Here is a 16,029-nt window from a genome sequence, read left to right as displayed (position 1 = left end):
AAAGGATTAATTGGTGAAGTCTTTGATCACTGAAAAGGAAAGAAATGATTATTTTTTGATGAAGGTAAATTAATTTTGTCAGCTACATGGTCTCCTGTATTCTTATGGTATGAAAGTTCACCTAACTGCAGACCTGTAGGTTCAGCCTGACCATAGACACTAAGACAAAGGAGCTTGATGGCTAATTGTCCACTTTTGACATTATTAATGGAAGTGATCTCTGTGATTTAGTCCTTGTCTTATGGGTTCCTGTCTTACACCCCAGTGGCCTTATGCCCATTTTCCAGGGACTAAATTTCTTCTTTCTGAATCCAGGTTTCTCTTGATTTGGTACTCGTTCATCTCGTCTTTGAATAATGGTCTTTTAAAAACTTATTATTAACATATAATGTATTATTTGTTTCAGGGGTACGGGTCTGTGATTCATCAGTCTTACAAAATATACACCACTCACCACAACACACACCCTCCCCTTTTAATAATGGTCTTAAGCCAGTTTGCCTGCTGCATGAACCACTGTGTATCACCTGTATTCCTGGCTCATATCCACAGTCTGAGTCTTGGTTCAGGATTGTGCCAAATAAATCATATGCTCTATTTCCCTTACTTTTTCTGTTCTGGCTTCTCTTCTCTCTACTGCTGTACCCTCCTGCAATCCTTCATGTAGGAAAGAGGGTAATCTATTAAAATGAACATCTTTCAAACCATATTTGTATTTATCTTTTTCTCCAACAGTAAAGTACTTTTACGTTGTAACTACCACTATTGATTCAAATTTTGAAAAGCTGTATTCTCTATCCGGCCTTCCCTATTCATATACTGATAAAATTCTCACTAAATGTACTGTTCATTTGTTCTTATTTCTATAATCAAAAATTAGAAAAATTTGAATTTATTTTAGAAAAGAATTGGTAGGGCATCTGGGTGGCTCAGTGGGTTAAGCCTCTGCCTTCAGCTCAGGTCATGATCTCAGCGTCCTGGGATCTAGTCCTGCATTGGGCTCTCTGCTCAACAGAGAGCCTCTTTCCCCCTCTTTCTCTGCCTGCCTCTCTGCCTACTTGTGATTTTTCTGTGTGTGTGTCAAATAAATAAATAAAATCTTAAAAAAAAAAAAAAGAAAAGAATTAGTAATGTGTAACTGAAAGAAGCTAAGTGAAGTGATACGTAGCTAGTAATATTATAATTATAGTTGACCCGTGAATAATGCAGAAGTTAGAGGCATCACCACCCTTCCAGTTGAAAACCCCCATATAACTTTTGACTCCTCCAGAAACATAACTACTAATAACCTACTGTTGATTGGAAGGCCTTACTAGTAACATAAGTAGTGGATTAACACATGCATATTTTGAATGTTATATGTATTCTGTGTTCTTACAAAAAGTAAGCTAGAAAAAGAAGATGTTGAGAAAATCATAAGAGAATGTACATTTATAGAACTGTATTATATTGATCGAAAAAAATTGTGTAATGGGCATGTACAGTTCAAACCTGTGCTGTTCAAGGGTTAGTTGTTCTTTAAAATTTTAAGTACATAGAACCTTTTTAAAATCTAAATATGAAAAAATACACGTATGTAGTTTTTATATATTGCAGTCACTTGGGAGGGGTCAATTCTCATTATTAACATATAATGTATTAAAAGCCAACATTAGTTTTTTTTTTTAACATTTTTTAATGTTTTATTTATTTATTTGACAGAGAGAGAACACAAGCAGGGACCAACCCCCCCCCCCCCCCACCAAACCCTGGAATCCATCCTAGGACCCTGAGATCTTGACCTGAGCTGAAGGCAGATGCTTAACCAACTGAGCCACCCAGGCGCCCCCCAACATTGGTTTTAAAGATGTGTTTGTACAACTTCTAAAAAAAGATACCCACAAATTATGCCATATCTTTCTCACTAAAACTTTAGATTATCTTTTATTATCTCACTCTAAATTCCTAGTTTGGAATCAGAAGCTTCTCTTGTTTATCTTTGTCTGCCACCTGACCCAGACTCAGTATTCCTTTGGCTCCTTTATTATCCAGCTGCCAATTTTGTTTTCATCCACAAGCACTTGTTTATTCACACAATAATCATTTATCAAGCCTCTCAGATGTGCCAGGCATTATGTTCATCACTGGTTAAGTTCTTTTAAACATAACAACTACTACTCCTCTCAAGGAATTCCTGGTTTAATGGCAGAGACAGATATGTAAACAGGTTATTGCAACCCGATATGAGTGGGGGAAAGGAGTACAAGTGACATAATAGGGATGTATGAAGAAAATAACTAGGATTTATTTGAAGTACAGTGTTGACTCTCAGGGAACTTTCAGTACTCTCACTGGTGTCAAAGTTTCAGATGTTATTATAAGGATGTGATTAGGATTGGATTGGAGCGGCATCTTTTACATTGTAGAGGGTATGGTTGCAGAGGCTTTATGACAGGTCTCCTTTCTGAGAGTCTGAGTGGAAGAATCACAGACTATTTGATACAGAGCAGAGACTCATCTTGGAAATAGCTGCAGATGTTTCTCATTTCCAGAGAAATGAAAAGCTGAGTTGATCGAAAATATTACTAGAGCTGACTATAGCTCAGAGACCATTATAGTTCCCAGAACTCATCTCAAGCACAGAGTGAGATCAGACTCATTCTTGTTTCTTCCAACAGGTTAGGACTAGCTATTGATTAGTATTAGCTTAGTTGGTTTCATGAGGTACTAGCAGTAGACAGTCCTTGAATATGTTGACAATTAGCAGATCTCTGTAGGAGGCATCTAAAATAGCATCTAGGAGACCTGATAAATAGCAACTTAACACTCAGCACTGGGACGAGCGGATAAGCAAGCACTGTAATCGCAGGGGAACTACTGCAGTATTCAGGAAAAGGCCTCAGGGACTGGTTGGCAGGTAGGAAAACAAATACTAAAACTGGGAAATAAGGGATAGGTTCTGGTAAGAGGAAGCATATTGGAAGCTCTGTTCCTGGTTCCAGAGCAGGACAGACACTACCTCCCAAATCTCTGGCCTAAAAGTCTTTGATTACTTCCAGGGTAGCACAGGATTGGTTCCAGGGACTGAAGTGAAACAAATACCACAAATAGTGCTTAAGTATCTTCAACAGATGCTTATAGGAAGAGGAAGTCACGGACACTATTTTGGTATCAGAGTTCTCACAATGAAGACTGGTTCCTCTAAACACCAGGGAAAACAGGAATTCAGGATACAAATATTAATTACATTTACTCTCTAAGAATTTTTAATTAGAACATATTTTTAAAATCGATAATTAATAAGCTATCCTTCATGGATTGCCTAACAGAAATTATGTTTCAGTCTCCCTGCATTTAAGAGCTTTTTCAATAGGTCTGCCGATAATAACAACAACAGTAGTAACTTCCAACGCAGGAGTACATGCAGAGAAAAGATTTCACTTTAGAATAAACCATTTAAAAGGAGCATCTCCAGGAAAGATGGAATGTGAAAGCTCTGTGTTGTGTCTACTTTGGAGAAATTATTTCTTAGATAACCAGTCTTCCACTCCATCTGGCTTCTGGTACCCACCAGCTAAGTTCTTAGAGAGGCGATTTCTCTTTGTAATCACCATAAACTTGTGGGTTTTCTCTTTAATATTCCTTAACAATTTAAAGGCTGTCATTTCCTAAATTTCCTAAATAGGTGTTTTTCGGTTTGACTGCCAACCTATGGAAATTAAGAATTTTTCTTAAATGACCATGACTTCTATTAACTTCTGTCAGTATTTTTTCTCTGTGGTTAACAAATGGTCTAGTCATATTTTATTGCTTATTTTTTAAGTATATAATATTGGATTGATAATGGAGATTTTCACTTTAATAATTAACGTTTTAACAACTAAACGTAAATAATTCAGGTTTTTCGGCTTTCAGGTTAGTTTTTCCACATTCATCTTAGCTATACTGTACTTATTGACGAGTTTTTCTATATTGGGAATTTGTGATGCAAAAGGTATTATTTAATGAAACAGTATGTATAAATGAAAAATGTTTAGGTTAGTTTTAAGCTTTAGAAAGATATATTGGATTTAGATAAGCAAAAACGGTATTAAAATAGGTCAGCCAGTGAATACTGGTAAACTTCACCTGTTCATTGTAATATAAGGATTATACCCATAGGTTCACACCAGTGTGCTACAGGGAAATGGCTGTATTTGTTTTTTAAAAATGCTCTGAACATTAACATGATACAAGAGCATTGTCATTTGTAAGTAAGCAAGACTGCCAAGAGGATTAGTAAACTGGTTTGAATATCATTTTTCACCTTTATTTATTGGTTCTTGTTTTCGAATGCTCATTAGAGTGATGTTAGAACTTCAATAGGTTTAGATTTTTTAAACTTTGGAAAGTTCAAAAGCAAAGCTGAATCCTTTAAAGGTCTGAGAGCGCCGTCTCCTATTTTGGGAATCAACTGGTCTGAAGCTGCCCCTTTCTTCAGGGGTTCTAGTGGATCAAGTCAGTTATCCTTAGCTGAAATTCATGGGCCACTGCTCCTTATTAACCTAAACACTATAAAGTTAAATGTGGTTAGAACTGTACCACAGTAAGCAAACAAACAAAAAAACCTGAATTCTTTATCTGTGCTCTTAAATCATCCATTAAAAAAATAGCCTGTTTTGGGGGCACCTGCAGTCGGTTAGGGTTATGATCAGGGCATGATCCCAGGGTCCCAGGATTGAGTCCCACATTTGGGCTCCCCACTCAGCACGGAGTATGCTTCTCCCTCTCCCCCTGCCCCTTCCCCACCCATACTCTCTCTTTCTCTCTAATAAATAAATAAAAAAAAAAAAAAAAAGAAAGCAAGTAGTCTGTTTGTAAACCACAGAGAAATAAGGATGTGGACAATTGGAAGGTTTGAGAGTGACTGGGCATATATATAGATAGAATATGATTAAACCAAGCTTACTCATATTTGTCTCTAACAGCAGTTTTAAATAAAGTAATAATCTTCCAATCAATTATTTTATAATTAATTCATTTGTATATAGTAGGCACACACCAAGTGTCTGTTTGGTGAAAGAAAGGATTTACGTTAGCTTATTAGTTGATTTTAAATATTCATCTCAGAAACCAAAAATTGTTAAAAGATAATATAAATAATGAGTTTTTTCCAGTACCTTTTGAGTTTTTGTTCGAGGATTTCTGCTTGTGCTGTACTTGCCCAACACATTTTAAATTTTTTTTTTTTTTTAAAGATTTTATTTATTTATTTGACAGACAGAGATCACAAGTAGGCAGAGAGGCAGGCAGAGAGAGAGGAGGAAGCAGGCTCCTTGCTGAGCAGAGAGCCCGATGCGGGGCTCGATCCCAGGACCTGAGATCATGACCTGAGCCGAAGGCAGAGGCTTTAACCCACTGAGCCACCCAGGCGCCCCACATTTTAAATTTTTGTTTGGGGACTCATCTTGATGCTTCTAATTTGATGAAAAAGGTAAGGAAACAAGAGGACCAGATGATCTCTAAGGTCTCTGAAGACCAGTCTAACTCTAAACCCACTTATTTCTAGTGAACAAAGGAAGACAGTATACCCATCCCTAATTTAAAGTACAAGATAATGATCAAAATCAATAGCAGACACTGCATTTAATGGCAATTCATTAGAAGCATTCTCTTCAAAACATGGAACAAGATAATTATGCTTACTATTACTGATAACTATTCAACATCCTATTTAGAGACACGGAACTCTTATTATTAAGGCAATGAAAATGAAGTATAAATATTAAAAAGGAAAGGCTTTAACTGTTATTGATTATGAAAGAATTTACGATTACTTACTTAGAAAACAGAAGAAAAAAATATTAAAAGGAATGAAGGAATTTAAAAAGGTAATTGGATACAAAGCAAATATGCCAAAATCATTAGCTTTCCCATTCATCAGAAATAACCAGTTGAAAATATATCAGGAATAATAGGTTCCATTCACAATTCACAATTACACAGAAACTATAAAATGTACCAAAAATCTACCAAAAAATGCTTAAAACTTATATAAAGCAAACTGTAAAACTTTACTGAAAGTCCTAGTTGAAGACCTGAATAAACAGATATCCATGTTTCCAGATGGGAAAAATCAAGTGTCCTAAATTACACCAAAGTTGAATGTCATCCCCAACAAAATGTTAGTAGGATTATTTAAATAGAATTTGACACAGTGATTTTAAAGTTCACTTAGGAGAAACTTGAATATCAATCACTATGAATATTTTTAAAAGATTGATTAATAAGATGAAATCTTGCTTACTGATATCAAAATATCACCATAGCTATAGTAATGAAAACAGTATGGCATCTGAGTAGGAAGAGACAAGTCAGTGGAGGAGAATAGAGAATATAGAGCCGACCAAAGTATTGATTTCCTATTCTGCTCTTCATCTCATCCCACTGTCCGGCCAGATGAGCCCATTTCTTCCAGTTGATGATAACTAGACTGTTTTAGGGTCAGGCCAGCATACTGGATCAACCAGTTTATGTTGCATTTGAGAAGTGCCAATGTATATTATTGCACTGTATGATTTATCTCACTTAATTAAGAAGAGGCAGTGACGGAAGCAACAAGTTTGCAGTAGCAGGAAGCCCTTTTAAGCATCCAGACTCAGGTTATCTCTTTTATACATAAAACATATTCTTCCCTTTTACAATAAACTTTTTTTTGTCTGGAGCACAAACCATTCTCAGACTCCTTCCCAGTCCTTTTAAGGTGTTGCTAAACAGACCTGTAGGAACCACTTAATGCCATTATAAAAAATGATGGGCACTATTGCTAAAGCAACAAGGGGTAGACTTCATTAAGTGGAGTTTTGTAGTTGTTTCAAGTTTTTATTTAAATTTCAGTTAACATATAATGCAATATTATTTTCAGGATTAGTATTTAGTGATTTATCACTTACATATAATACCCAGTGCTCATTCCAAGTGCCCTCCTCAATCCCTATCACCCATTTAACCCATCCCCCCCCACCTTCTCTCTAGCTTGTTCTCTATAGATAAGAATCTATTTTATGCTTTCTCTCTCTTTTTCCCCCATGTTTATCTGTTTTGTTTCTTAAATTCCACATATGAGTGAAATCATGTGGTATTTTTCTTTGACTGATTTTTTTTTAAGATTTTACTTATTTATTTATTTATTTATTTGGGGCACCTGGGTGGCTCAGTGGGTTAAGCCACTGCCTTCAGCTCAGGTCATGACCTCAGGGATGGAGCCCCACATCAGGCTTCTTGCTCGGCGGGGAGCCTGCTTCTCTCTCTCTCCTCCTGCCTCTCTGCCTACTTGTGATCTCTTTTTTTTTTTTTTTTTAAAGATTTTATTTATTTATTTGACAGAGAGAGACACAGTGAGAGAGGGAACACAAGCAAGGGATTGGGAGAGGGAGAAGCAGGCTCCCTGCTGAGCAGGGACCTCCCCCCACCCTGACCCCATACCCGGGAATCCATCCTAGGACCCTGGGATCATGGCCTGAGCTGAAAGCAGTCACTTAACCAACTGAGCCACCCAGGCACCCCTCTCTGACTTATTTCACTTAGCATAATACACTCTAGTTCCATCTGTGTTGTTGCAAACAGCAAGGTTGCATTTCTTTTTGATGGCTGATTAATATTCCACTACACACACACACACACACACACGTTACACATATGCACACACATCACTCCTTTACCCATTCATCAATCAATACATTTGGGCTCTTCCCATAATTTGGCTATTGTTGATAATGCTGCTATTAAGTATCAGGGTGCATGTATCCCTTTGAATCAGCATTTTTATGTCCTTTAGGTAAATACCTAGGAGTGCAATTTCTGCAACATAGTCTAACTTTTGGGGGACCTTCTATTTTCTAGAGTGTCTACACCAGTTTGCATTCCCACCAACAGTGTAAATGGGTTCCCCTTTCTCTGCATCCTTGCCAAAATTTTTTGTTTCCCATGTTCTTAATTTTATCCATCTGGACAGATGTGAGGTGATATCTCATTGTAGTTTTGATTTGCATTTCCCTGATGATGAGTGATGCTGAGCATCTTTTCGTGTGTCTGTCGGCCATCTGCATGTGTTCTTTGGAAAGAGGTGTATTCATGTCTTCTCCCCATCTCTTCATTGGATTATTGGATTTTGTGTATTGAGTTTGTTAAGTTCTTTATAGATTTTGGGTACTAACCCTTTATCAGATATGTCATTTGCAGATCTCTTCTTTCATTCTGAAGATTACCTTTTAGTTCTGTTGACTGTTTCCTTCACTGTGCCTAAGGTTTTTATTTTGATGAAGTCCCAGTAGTTCATTTTTGCTTTTGTTTCTCTTGCCTCCCAATCTAGTTAGAAGTTGCTCCAACTGATGTCAGAGAAGTTACTACCTATGTTCCCTTCTTGTATTTGATGTTTTCCTGTCCCACACTTAAGCCATTCATCCATTTTGAAATAATTTTTGTATATGGTATAAGAAAGTGGTCCAGTTTCATTCTTTTTTATGTTGTTTTCTCAACACCATTTGTTGAAGAGATTGTCCTTTCCCATTGGATGTTCTTTCCTGGTTTGTCCAAGATTAGTTGATTATACAGTTGTTTCTGAATTTTCTATTCTGTTCCTTTGATCAATGTATCTGTTTTTGTGCCAGTACCATACTGTCTTGATCACTATAGCTTTGTAATATTACTTGAAATCCTGAATTGTGATGCTTCTAGCTTTACTTTTCTTTTTCAAGATTGCTTTGGCTGTTCAGGGTCTTTTTTGGTTCCCTACAAATTTTAGGATTGTTTGTTCTAGCTCTGAAACATGCTGGGTGGTTGGGATTTCATTAAATGTGTAGATTACTTTAGGTAATGTAGACATTTTAACAGCATTTGTTCTTCCAATTCATGAGCTTGGAGTATTTTTCCATTTCTTTGTCATCTTCAATTTCTTTCCTACAGTGGAGTTTTAATGAAAACTTAACTCTGTTTGGTCAGATTTTTTTTCTCTGAAACTGTTACTCAGGTGGTTAAAGGATTCAAAGTGTTCTATAGCTCTGCCTGTTTTCTGTCAGTAGACAATGGATTAGAGGCAAAAATCATAGGCCATTCCTGTAAAATTTTAGGGAAGTAGTGTGGGCTTACACAAAATGGTGGCTGTGGCGGATGTGAGAAATTAGAGGGAAAACAACAGGTTTTGTTGATTGATTGTTAGTCGAAGTTAAGGAGAGGAAGAGTTGTCAGCATTAGCTCATGGAAGGTGGATCAAATTCCCAGCTGCAGTGGTCAAGCAGGTTTGGCTGGGACCAATGACGGACACTTAGGGAGGAAAGTTTCATGAGAAAATACAGGGGCATCATGAGCAGTAATAGCAGCAGCTGGTAGGGGCAGAATTCACAGACCAAGTCCATATTAGATCATAACAAATGAAGATGTTATAGGCAAAAAGTGTGGTTCAGGATGTCAGACTAAGTCACGGCTTCAGATAATGGTTCAGAAACAATGAGAGCTCCACACAAAGTGGTCCTTCAGGGAATTCATTGGAAATGAGTCTTGGTTGATTGTGACCAGTTAGGTCCAAGGAAATACATAGCAAGAACAAAGCAGTAGAGTAAAGTGTGGTCACAGACAAGATTGATTTCCCTATCCTAGGAGGAAGAACCACCCCGCTGGGATGTGCGGAAAGGGGCCTAAGATGTTAGACTGATCCCTAAGGACTATTCAGGGAGCTTATTCCCCATTATTGACATTAGTCGCTCAGTGTCTCACTTCTTACCCAGACAGAGCTAACTCAGTTAGGATTACCTGAGTAATTGTTACTAACATACTGCTGAACTGGCTTGTCTCTGGTATGGAGCTGCATTATCTTTCTAAAGCATCATTTCAGTTGTGTCATTGCTCTAGGTAAGAATATCCTAAAGCCATGTTTTCTATCAGATTAAATTCCAGTGCTTTAGTCTGACCTTCAGAAATCTTATCAGTTTATTTACCCTTTTCCATGAATGCAATTCCTCTGCTCTGGGAAGGTTATTACCATCTTTTCAAGTATGCTGTATAAACCTAGAATGCTCATGTCTTTCCCTGACATTAAAATTCATATTTTTTTCTTCCTGAAATCTTATTTTTTTAAAACATTATCTTTATTTATTTGAAAGAGAGAGAGAGTGAGAGCACAAGCAGGGGAAGCAGCAAAGGGAGAAGGTGAAGCAGACTCTTACCTGATCAGGGAGCCCAGTGCGGAGTCCCAAATCCCAGGACCCTGGGATCATGACCCGAGCTGAAGGCAGAAACTTAACCAACTGAGCCACCCAGGAGCCCCATGAAACCATCTTATTAACCTCAACCTTTATAGTGCTTTTTATTTTGATTCACTCTAAGTTGACTAATTCCTTTCTTCCATGTTTTTACCTTTTGTCTCTCCATCTACTATTTTGTCCCTCTATATAGAGTATATATTTCTTAAAGTCAGAGACTATATATTCTATCTCTTATACATCCCATTAAAAAGTAGGGAGTGAACCTTTCTTTTAGTTTTTATTTGACTGCTTGTGTAATGTTTTTGAAAGCCTTCAGAATAGTGGGAAAAGATGAGTCTTTTGCCTAGCTTTTCATTTAATAAAGTGTAACTTAGGAATACAAAATGTAGTCTTCTTGTTGGAAGTTCTTGTAGATTGTTTTGATATAACTTCCCAAGATATTAGGTATTTAAATTATTTTATTTTATTTTATTTTTAAAGATTTTATTTATTTATTTGACAGACAGATCAGGCTCCCTGCTGAGCAGAGAGCCTGATGTGGGGCTCGATCCCAGGACCCTGAGATCATGACCTGAGCCGAAGGCAGAGGCTTTAACCCACTGAGCCACCCAGGCGCCCCAGTATTTAAATAATTTTAATAGTTTATACATAATCTACATTATGACTTCACAGACATGGAAGAGACAATAAAGAGAATGAGCTTGCCATCCTAAATAATTTTTTCTAATATAAAATAATTTTTATGAAATGTACAACATATAATTACTGTATTATTGATAATCCTATAAATTCCTATTAACTCCCTAGAGGCAGAGTGAAATATATATGAAAAGATTTTCTTTGACCATTCAAATCTGCTCTTGGGAATTTATCTCAAGGTACTATTTATGCATATATATATAAATATATTATATACTGGTCATTTTAACTTTGTTTTGTAATAGTAAAATACTGTGACTCACCTAATTAAATATTCAACCATGTGTAATTCATAAATTGTGCTATGGCACAACCGTTTTCTATGAAATATTTTACGGTTACTAAAAAATGGTTTACTAGAGTATTTAGAGCATTTAGTGACATAGGAAAATAGCCCTGATATATTAATAAGTGAAAAATATTGGGTAGTATACTCCTCAGTGTAGTGTAATCCCATTTTTGCTGAAAAAGAAAAAAATTATATCTATAAATTTTAAAAATTCTGTTTACTGAATTATACACAATAACTATGCATCACTTTTATAATAAAAAAAATCCTTCGATTAAAAAATAAATTTCCTGCAATTCAGAGAGAAAATAAGTAACAGTGAAAAATTATTTATCCACAAAGAAAGGTCTTGAAATTAAGGGAAACAAAAAAGACTTCCTTTCCCCTCCCCATTTATACACACTCTTCTGTTAATCTTAACCTTATATAGAATTCAGAACAACCATTGGTAGTAACTGTACTCTAGTGATCTAAAGTTAGCAACTTCAGTTTTAATCTAAGTGCTGCCACTGAGTGGTTTCCTTAGTGGCAGCCCTGAATAATGTATGAGGGTTTCACTTTCTTCTTTTAGAAAATCAATAGAGTAGGGGTGCCTGGATGGCTCATTCAGTTAAGCATCTGTCTTCAGCTCAGGGCATGATCCCAGGGTCCTAGGGTTGAATCCTGAGTCTGGCTTCCTACACAGCGGAGAGCCTGCTTCCCCCCTGTCCAAATGTCTGCTGCTCCCTCTGCTTGTGCTCTCTTTCTCTCTCTCTCAGTCAAACAAACAAACAAACAAATAAATAAAATCTTTTTAAAAAAATCAATGGACTAACTGATCAGACTTCTAATTAGATCAATAAGGCTATATAGAGAGCACATAGTAGGCATTCAGCAAGATTTAGTGTTCGTTCTGAAGAAACTATTAACTCAGAAATTTCATGTTTTCTGAAACTGAAACTTCAGAAATAAATCACAGGTCCTTTAAAGTGCCAGTTTAAAATTTTAGAATTTAAAATTTAAATTTAATTTAAAAAATAAATTTCCTGCAATTCAGAGAGAAAATAAGTAACAGTGAAAAATTATTTATCCACAAAGAAAGGTCTTGAAATTAAGGGAAACAAAAAAGACTTCCTTTCCCCTCCCCATTTATACACACTCTTCTGTTAATCTTAACCTTATATAGAATTCAGAACAACCATTGGTAGTAACTGTACTCTAGTGATCTAAAGTTAGTTGGAGAGGGAGGAAGCAGGCTCTCCACTGAGCAGGGAGCCAGACTCAGGATTCAACCCTAGGACCCTGGGATCATGCCCTGAGCTGAAGACAGATGCTTAACTGAATGAGCCACCCAGGCATCCCACTCTATTGATTTTCTAAAAGAAGAAAGTGAAACCCTGATACACTATTATTAATTAATAATAATATTAATTATTTTTAAATAAAAAATAGTATTAATTAAATTTAATTTAAAATTTAGAATTTTCAGGCCCTTAGTGATATTTATTGTAGGATCTTTAAAACATTAATTCATTTTATTCATATGGGTAATTTATAAAGCGATTAAGTTCTGCAGAAGATATTTTCACAATTGGTCATTTACTCTGTTAATTCACTTTCAGCATAATTAACAGCATTTAGCTTCTAAAAGGAGATGTTATTTCACACAGTCCAAATTTATTTGCTTTCTTAACTTTAGGTTGCTATCAACCGAACAGACATTGAAGACTTAGACCTCTATGCTACATCTCGGGAAAGAAGATTTCGTTTGTTTGCTTCTATAGAATGTGAAGGACAGTTATTCATGACTCCATATGATTTTATTTTGGCTGTTACAACAGATGAGCCCAAATGTAAGTATACTTTTCAATTTTCTTAATAATTTTATGAGATTTTTTTTTTCTTATCTTTAATTTATAAAAGTTTGGAACAGGATAAGTTTTCAGAACAACTAACCAAATAATGTGGTATTTCAAAAGACATTATGCTATATAATCTTACTAGACTAGTTTTTCTTTTAAACTCTTACCAATATCTCTTTTCACAAACTTTCATTTATTTCCTCTTTTTCAGCTTATCAAACCTAGAAACCACCTTACTCTTGATACTCTTTGTAATAGGTTCATATTTTGCCTATTTGGTTCTTGAATCTACCATGAACAGAGTAATTCAGAGGATTGGCTTTGAACTAGACCTGGGCCAAGAATTCTACCTATACCTCTTCTGTATTTCATGGTTCCTACAGGGCAAATATAGACTGCTACTCATCTTTCCATATGTTAGAGCAGTGGGTCTCAAACTCTTTGGCATTATGTACATTCTTGCAAATCTCTTCAGTGTCTGATTAATAGAAGACAGCTCTATTCTAATCTGCTTTTTCTATTCAATAGTTAACAATGTGTTGTTTTTCATGAAGTATATTGAGAAAATTTACCTCACAGATAAAGAAGTAGGAAAAAGGAAAAATATTTTAATAGTCCTTTCAGATTATTGTAGATATTCTTCTTTGATACTATATCAACACTTGGCTAGTGGTTGTTTCTTAAAGTTCAGTTGGAGTGTGGAATTTGAAACTTGCCATGTGTTATGTTAAAACCCATTGGCTTACACTGCACCTTGAATGGATCTTTTACCCTTATATAATCTTGTAACATCAAATAGAAGATACTGGTTGATTCAGTTATGGAGATCTTCCAAATGTTGACATATTTATTATATAATGTACTTTTAAAATTACATTCAGTGAAACTGTCATAATATTCTCATGAAAGTCTTTACTTACTGGGAAGCTGTCAAACTCATGGTGGTGTATACAAATTTTCCCAAATTCTAATCTTTATTTGAAAGCTCAGATGTTATTGGCAACAAATATTGTCGGTTGTTTTTTTGTTCATTTGTAAGAAAGTGCCTGCCAAATACCTAAGTCTAAATGACCATAATTTGTCAGTTCTTTCAGGTAAAAATCATGTTCCATGAAAAAAAGTTCAGTTCGCAACTCAAAGAATGACAGTGCTCCCTCTCAAGACAGCCATGGTACTACAGAATGCAACACAGTGCTTTAAGCACCCTTCCCATTTCATTTCAAGGCATGTTATGACATACTCAAAGACACCTATCCAGAGCAGGGTATTGCTGGGCATTGCAGTAGGCACTGGAGATAAAGTGGTGAGGGAAACAAACAAATAAAAATAGATGTCCTCCTCCCTCATGATGCTTACAGTCAGGTGGACAAAACCAGCACTGATCAATGAAATACACAAATAAATAGCAAATTATTTCTGTGATAAGTGCCATGAAAGAAAGATACTTAAGGCTCTGAGAGCATACTGTGGAGAAGTAACTTAGGTAGCTCAGGGAGATCTTCCCAGGGCAAATATCCACATGAAATGTGAACTGTGAATAAGACTTAACTAGCCTAGTAGGAAGTTGAGCGTAGAGAGTTTCAGCAGAAGAAATAGCAAAGTATCAAGGTGCCATGACAAGAAGGAATGTGATACATGTGAGGAGGGGGAAAAGATCTGTGTGGCGATAGTACAACGAGCAAAGAAGAATGTGGTAGGAAGTGGGGGTGGGTGTGTGGGGCAGTGCCAAATCATTGAGTCAGTCAGCTTATATTAAACATTCTTATTTTTATCCTAAAAGTAATGGAAAATCATGGCAGTAGTTTAAGCTGTAGAATAATTTGGTATGTTAGAAAACAACTCAACTGGGTAACTTTGAAAGATCCTTTTGGCTTTATTCAGTGATTCATGAATCAGGCAGCATCCATCCAATCTAGCAGACAGGGAGGAGCTCCAAGAAGCTATACAAAACAAAAGACTTATAGGCAGAAGGGAACAGGTAAAAGGAAGTTTTACTAGGCAAGGAAAGTGGGTTAGTTATTGTAAGGTTACTTTCCTTTAGACTGGAGGGGTCTCTCAGGCAGATTACTAACTAGTGCTGATTGACTGATTTAAGATTCCATTTCTGGCAGAACGGAAACTATAATTAAGTCTTGGCTTGGTTATGTGGGTCTTAGCATAAGGAACTCCATATTGAACCTGTTGTTTTGTTTTTAATAGGCATATGCCATTATTAGATTGTGTTTAGAAAAGATCATTCAGGGTGGACATAGATTGGAGAGGGCCAGAGTGAGCATGAGCAGATCAGGAGGAGACTCTTGTCCAGGCTTGAAAAGCTTCCAATAATGGTGGTGATGGTGATGATGGAGTAATGAACAATAAAAATTTCTGGCTGCTTCACCTGTTTGAATGGCAGTAGAGACCAGGTTTGAAGTGAAATATTCTAACTTCAACTTTGGACATGATGGATTTAAGATGCCTTAGATATCTAAAAGAGGAGATAATGCAAGAGGCAGTTAGATCTGACTTTTGATCATTCATTTCAATTCATTGAAAATCAGTGTATTAAATAATCAGTCATTTGATAATCTACTTGAAACTGCCAAACAGATGCCTTAAGTTATGTTAGAGCAAATTATAGCTCTTTTTCTTCAGATATGGCAAAGCCTTAAATAAATCCCTAAGAGCTAATATATAGCATGGTAACCGTAGTTGGTAATACCATATTGTATGATTGAAATTTGCCAAGAGAGTAGATCTTAAGCATCCCTAACACTAACCAAAAAAGTAACTATATGAGGTGGGAAAAAATGTGTAAAAATTCAAAAAAATTAAATCCCACATAATTTGGCAAATTGACTACTTTGCAAATTAGCTTTTAATCAATTAATATTTTATATTTTGGATTATTTCCATTGGAGATGAGGGGAGAGGGCTGGGTAGAATATGTATTTAGGGTTCATCTGTATGTGATTGGTAACTAATGCAATAATTGTGGGTGAGA

At 36.1% G+C, this 16,029-nt stretch overlaps 1 protein-coding gene across 3 annotated transcripts in view; it reads left to right on the top strand.

Moving 5' to 3' along the window:
* MICU3 (mitochondrial calcium uptake family member 3) overlaps positions 1-16,029 on the top strand; it is a 102,932-nt gene that overhangs the window by 31,189 nt on the left and 55,714 nt on the right. For all 3 annotated transcript variants that reach the window (XM_032328956.1, XM_032328957.1, XM_032328955.1), the window contains exon 2: positions 12,884-13,037. In XM_032328956.1, coding sequence (XP_032184847.1) covers positions 12,884-13,037 — 154 coding nt within the window. The remainder of the gene's footprint in view (positions 1-12,883; positions 13,038-16,029) is intronic.

This window comes from Mustela erminea, chromosome 21 (genome assembly GCF_009829155.1).
Source record: "Mustela erminea isolate mMusErm1 chromosome 21, mMusErm1.Pri, whole genome shotgun sequence".
Classification (NCBI taxonomy): Eukaryota; Metazoa; Chordata; class Mammalia; order Carnivora; family Mustelidae; genus Mustela; species Mustela erminea.
This window is presented reverse-complemented; position numbering and strand designations above follow the sequence as displayed.